This window comes from Mesoplodon densirostris, chromosome 5 (genome assembly GCF_025265405.1).
Source record: "Mesoplodon densirostris isolate mMesDen1 chromosome 5, mMesDen1 primary haplotype, whole genome shotgun sequence".
NCBI lineage: Eukaryota > Metazoa > Chordata > Mammalia > Artiodactyla > Ziphiidae > Mesoplodon > Mesoplodon densirostris.
In genome coordinates this window covers 46,599,724-46,606,058 of record NC_082665.1, presented here as the reverse complement: position 1 = coordinate 46,606,058, position 6,335 = coordinate 46,599,724, and the positions used below count along the sequence as shown (strand labels likewise).

Genomic DNA, 6,335 nt, shown 5'->3' with positions numbered 1-6,335 from the left:
TTGTAGTAATCTCTCACGATCTTTTGTATTTCTGCAGTGTCAGTTGTTACTTCTCCTTTTTCATTTCTAATTCTATTGATTTGAGTGTTCTCACTTTTTTTCTTTTTTTTTTTTTTTTTTTTTTTTTTGCGGTATGCGGGCCTCTCACTGTTGTGGCCTCCCCCGTTGCGGAGCACAGGCTCCGGATGCGCAGGCTCCGGACGCGCAGGCTCAGCGGCCATGGCTCACGGGCCCAGCCGCTCCGCGGCATATGGGATCCTCCCAGACCGGGGCACGAACCCATATCCCCTGCATCGGCAGGCGGACTCTCAACCACTTGCGCCACCAGGGAGGCCCTCACTTTTTTTCTTGATCAGTCTGGCTAATGGTTTGTCAATTTTGTTTATCTTCTCAAAGAACCAGCTTTTAGTTTTATTGATCTTTGCTATCATTTCCTTCATTTCTTTTTCATTTATTTCTGATCTGATCTTTACGATTTCTTTCCTTCTGCTAACTTTGGGGGTTTTTTTGTTCTTCTTTCTCTAATTGCTTTAGGTGCAGGGTCAGGTTGTTTACTCGAGATGTTTCCTGTTTCTTAATGTGGGATTGTATTGCTATAAACTTCCCCCTTACAACTGCTTTTGCTGCGTCCCTTAGGTTTTGGGTCGTGGTGTCTCCATTGTCATTTGTTTCTAGGTATTTTTTAATTTCCTGTTTGATTTCTTCAGTGATCACTTCGTTATTGAGTAGCGTATTGTTTAGCCTCCATGTATTTGTATTTTTTACAGATCTTTTCCTGTAATTGATGTCTAGTCTCATGGCATTGTGGTCGGAAAAGATACTTGATACAATTTCAATTTTCTTAAATTTACCAAGGCTTGATTTGTGACCCAAGATATGATCTATCCTGGAGAATGTTCCATGAGCACTTGAGAAAAAATGTGTATTCTGTTGTTTTTGGATGGAACGTCCTATAAATATCAATTAAGTCCATTCTGTTTAATGTATCATTTAAAGCTTATGTTTCCTTATTTATTTTCATTTTGGATGATCTGTCCATTGGTGAAAGTGGGGTGTTAAAGTCTACTACTATGAGTGTGTTACTGTCGATTTCCCCTTTTATGGCTGTTAGTATTTGCCTTATGTATTGAGGTGCTCCTATGTTGGGTGCATAAATATTTACAATCGTTATATCTTCTTCTTGGATCGATCCCTTTATCATTATGTAGTGTCCTTCTTTGTCTCTTCTAATAGTCTTTATTTTAAAGTCTATTTTGTCTGATATAAGAATTGCTACTCCAGCTTTCTTTTGATTTCCATTTGCATGGAATATCTTTTTCCATCCCCTTACTTTCAATCTGTATGTGTCTCTAGGTCTGAGGTGGGTCTCTTGTAGACAGCAAATATATGGGTCTTGTTTTTGTATCCATTCAGCCAATCTGTGTCTTTTGGTGGGAGCATTTAGTCCATTTACATTTAAGGTAATTATCGATATGTATGTTCCTATTCCCATTTCCTTAATTGTTTTGGGTTCGTTATTGTAGGTCTTTTCCTTCTGTTGTGTTTCTTGCCTAGAGAAGTTCCTTTAGCATTTGTTGTAAAGCTGGTTTGGTGGTGCTGAACTCTCTCAGCTTTTTCTTGTCTGTAAACGTTTTAATTTCTCCATCAAATCTGAATGAGATCCTTGCTGGGTAGAGTAATCTTGGTTTCAGGTTTTTCTCCTTCATCACTTTAATTATGTCCTGCCACTCCCTTCTGGCTTGTAGAGTTTCTGCTGAGAGATCAGCTGTTAACCTGATGGGGATTCCCTTGTGTGTTATTTGTTGTTTTTCCCTTGCTGCTTTTAATATGATTTCTTTGTGTTTAATTTTTGACAGCTTGATTAATATGTGTCTTGGTATATTTCTCCTTGGATTTATTCTGTATGGGACTCTCTGTGCCTCCTGGACTTGATTAACTATTTCCTTTCCCATATTAGGGAAGTTTTCAACTATAATTTCTTCAAATATTTTCTCAGTCCCTTTTTCTCTTCTTCTGGCACCCCTATAATTCGAATGTTGGTGCGTTTAATGTTGTCCCAGAGGTCTCTGAGTCTGTCCTCTGTTCTTTTCATTCTTTTTTCTTTATTTTGCTCTGCATCAGTTATTTCCACTATTTTACCTTCCACCTCACTTATCCATTCTTCTGCCTCAGTTATTCTGCTATTGATCCCATCTAGAGTATTTTTCATTTCATTTGTTGTGTTTTTAATTGATGCTTGATTCATCTTTAGTTCTTCTAGGTCCTTGTTAACTGTTTCTTGCATTTTGTCTATTCTATTTCCAAGATTTTGGATCTTGGAAATAGAATCTTGGATCATCTTTACTATCATTATTCTGAATTCTTTTTCAGGTAGACTGCCTATTACCTCTTCATTTGTTAGGTCTGGTAGGTTTTTATCTTGCTCCTTCACCTGCTGTGTGTTTTTCTGTCTTCTCATTTTGCTTGTTACTGTGTTTGGGGTCTCCTTTTTGCAGGCTGCAGATTCATAGTTCCCATTGTTTTTGGTGTCTGTCCCCAGTGGCTAAGGTTGTTTCAGTAGGTTGTGTAGGCTTCCTGGTGGATGGGACTAGTGCCCGTGTTCTGGTGGTTGCGGCTCGATCCTGTGTTTCTGGTGGACAGGTCCACGTCTGGTGGTGTGTTTTGGGGTGCCTGTGGCCTTATTATGTTTTTAGGCAGCCTCTCTGCTAATGGGTGGGGTTGTGTTCCTGTCTTGCTAGTTGCTTGCCATAGGGGGACCAGCACTGTAGCTTGCTGGTCGTTGAGTGAAGCTGGGTGCTGGTGTTGAGACGGAGATCTCTGGGAGATTTTCACTGCTTGATATTATGTGAATCTGGGAGGTCTCTTGTGGACCCGTGTCCTGAAGTTGGCTCTCCCACTTCAGAGGCACAGCACTGACTCCTGGCTGCAGCCCCAAGAGCCTTTCATATACTCCAACTTGGAATCAGCTGTTTCTCCAAGTGGCTGGTTCCTGAGGCAGTTGAAGCCTGAGAACGGGGAGGGTGGTGGGGGTGGTAGCGGTTGAGATTCCTGGCCCCCGGCACCGCCCCTTCGGGCCCGCCCCGTGCGCACCGGCCTCCGTTACCCAGTCCCGCCCCGTCAGCCCCGCTCAGTCCGGAGCTTCGGACGCGACAGCAGCTTGGCCGAGCCGGCGAGCGAGCCAGCGAGTGGCGCAGGGACCCAGCGGGCTGCTGGGGCTTCTGCGACGCCCGCCTACGCTCCCTCCCCTCGGGCGCTCAGGGCGCCGACTGGCGCCGCCTTCCGGGAAAATGGCGCTGCAGTTTCAGGTCAGTGCGCTTTGCGCTGCGGGTTCTCCCTCTGCCGGTCAGCCGCCCCGGGAACCCGGCGGGACGCTGGGGTCTGGAGACTGAGGGCCGAGGCCGGTGGCGGAGGCCGCGGGGTCGCGGGCCGGTGCCTCGGAGCCCCAGCCCCCGTCCCTGGCCAGGGACCCACGCACTAGCTTGGGCTGCACACTCCGGCCCTGGGCCCGAAGAAGGGCTCTTATCAGTTTCTTTATTTTTAAATTGTAGGAAGGATTAATCCATTTCCTTCGTATTCTGTCATTTCTCTTTTCTTCTCTATGCCCATCCCAATTAAATCTGAAATCTCATCTCTTAGCTTTCTGAATTAGTAAAGCTTTTCAGATTACCATACAACATACAAGAAAACTGTACAGTGCCTTTCAAGGCATCATAGACAGTGAGAGGTAGCTTCCCTCTTCTCATTATTTATAGACACACAATGAGGTAAAAGCATCCTCTTACAATTTGTTCTGACTTTAACTTATTTAACTCCTTTCTTATTTTTTCTTATTGCCTTCTCATTTCTGCTGATTTCTCTGTGTAATATGAGAATTACGTCCCCACAAGAAATAAATTTCACCATGTCCCAAATAGAATGTAATGAAAGTCCTTTTGGTGGCTAGCAAAATTCCTGTAATTGGGCTGTTTCCTTAAACACAAACCTGCCTCCACTGTGGAGGTAAACATGATATGAGCTTCCAGGCTGCACTGCTGTTTTGTTATCAAAAAATCATATTCAGTTTTTTTTCAGAGCAATTGTGCTATCATAGTGCATCGTGCATTTATGGAGCCACATTGAGAACATATGTGTAAAATATATTAATTTGTTTTCCTCTTTAATTAATTTGACTTGAACACTTGATTATCTATGGTTTTTATACTTTTGACTAATATATGCACATATTTTAATATATTTATTAGTACTCCTACCTTAAGTCATAAAACCTCTAGGGCAATTGCAAGTGCAAAAACTTTGAACACTAATCAACACATATCGAATCTGCACACTTATGTGACTTTTAATGAATGGAGAACAGATATTAGTATGAGATCTAAGCATTTTCTTTAGCATTTTTGCCAGAGAATCTATGATTTTCTTATTTCCAAGACTATAGATGACTGGATTTAACAAAGGAATTATGACAGTTCAAAATAGAGAGTCCACTGTATCTTGAGCATCTGCTTCTGCAGATCCAGGGAGCACATACATGGAGAAAAGAGGGTCATAGTATAAAGAGATAGTTAAGAGATGGGCTCCACATGCGTAGAAGGCTTCCCTTATGCCTTGTACATACTTCTTTTTTAATATTGTAAAGAGAGCAACTTTATAAGGGACAAGAACAGTCCAAATTATGCACAACTATATTGACCCAGAGAAAATAAATACAATCAGAAAATTAATGGAAGGGTCAGTACAGGAAATTTTAAACAATGGTATAATGTCACAGTATATGTCCTGTATTATGATAGAATTATAGAAGGTTAATCTGAAGTTAAAAACATTATGAAGTATGGCATGAACAAGGCCACCTAAAAATGACAAAACCAACAGCTGGATGCTTAGTCTATTGGTCATAATTACTGGATAAGGTAACGGTTTGCATATGGTCACATAGCGATCATATGCCATTGTTACCAACAAAAACCATTCTGTGGTTACACTGATTACAAAGGGAAAAACTTGTATCTTCCATTCAGTGAGAGATATCATTTTTCTCTTGGCAAAGAAATTCACCAACACCTGGCTGGGGCCAAGAGGAGGTCACTGTGGATGATATCCAGGCATCCACAAAAGCCAAATTCCCAAGGAATAAGTACATGGGGATGTGAAGATGAAGGTCATTACATAAAAGAGCAATCAGACCAAGGTTCCCCATGACAGTGATGAGATATATCACCAAGAACACCAGTAACAAGGGGATTTGCCATTTTTGTTGATATATAAGTCCTATGAAAATAAACTCTGTCAGTAACATTGCATTTTCTTTTTCCATCTCCTCACTGGGCAGTGTCTGAAATACATGGAGTAAATGAAAGGAATAGTCAGTAAGAAATTATAAAGTGAAACTATGGAGGAAGAGAGTTGAAATGAAACATTCACTTCAGAATTTCCTCTTAATTTTGTTTATTATACCTCCTTAATAGATGGGATCTTTTTCTGGGGGGGGATGGAAATAAATGCAATCATTTAAATTCAAAAAATGTGAATCAATGGACAGACTTAGAAAAATGAAAGACATTCTAAATATGTGCTAAGTTTATGGACTTTATTATGTTGAGATATGTTCCCTCTATACCCACTTTGAGGAGAGTTTTTATCATGAATAGATGTTGAATCTTGGCAAATGCTTTTTCTGCATCTATTGAGATGATCATATGATTTTTGTCATTCCTTTTATTAATATGGTGTATCACATTATTTGTGAATACTGAACCATCTTTTCATCCCTGGAATAAATCCAACTTGATCATGGTATATGATCCTTTTTATATTTGTTGGATATGGTTTGCTAATATTCTGTTGAGGATTTTTGCATCTATTTTCATCAAAGATATTGGCCTATTATTTTCTTTCTTTAGTGTCTTTGTTTGGTTTTGGTATCAGGATAGTGGTGGCCTCATAGGATGAATTTGGGAGTGTTCCCTCCACTTCAGTTTTTGAAATGGGTTGAGAAGTTTAGGTATTAGCTCTTCTTTATATGTTTAGTACAATTCCCCAGTGAAGCTGTCTGGTCCTGTACTTTTTTTTTTTTAATAGATCTTTATTGGCTTATAATTGCTTCACAATACTGTTAGTTTCTGTTGTACGCCAAAGTGAATCGGCCATATGCATACATATATCCCCATATCCCCCCCCTCTTGAGCCTCCCTCCTATCCTCCCTATCCCACCCCTCTAGGTCATTGCAAAGCACTGAGCTGATATCTCTGTGCTATGCTGCTGCTTCCCACTAGCTATTTTACATTCAGTAGTGTATATATGTCGATGCTACCCTCACTTCACCCCAGCTTCCCCC

At 40.9% G+C, this 6,335-nt stretch overlaps 1 protein-coding gene across 1 annotated transcript; it reads right to left on the bottom strand.

The window, feature by feature from the left end:
• Positions 1-4,251: 4,251 nt before the first annotated feature.
• LOC132490436 (olfactory receptor 5H2-like) lies at positions 4,252-5,323 on the bottom strand. Its single transcript, XM_060098799.1, is given in 2 exon segments — positions 4,252-5,079; positions 5,081-5,323. Coding segments are annotated over 2 exon segments (1,062 nt in total). The 5' UTR covers positions 5,315-5,323.
• Between the last annotated feature and the right edge of the window lie 1,012 nt (positions 5,324-6,335).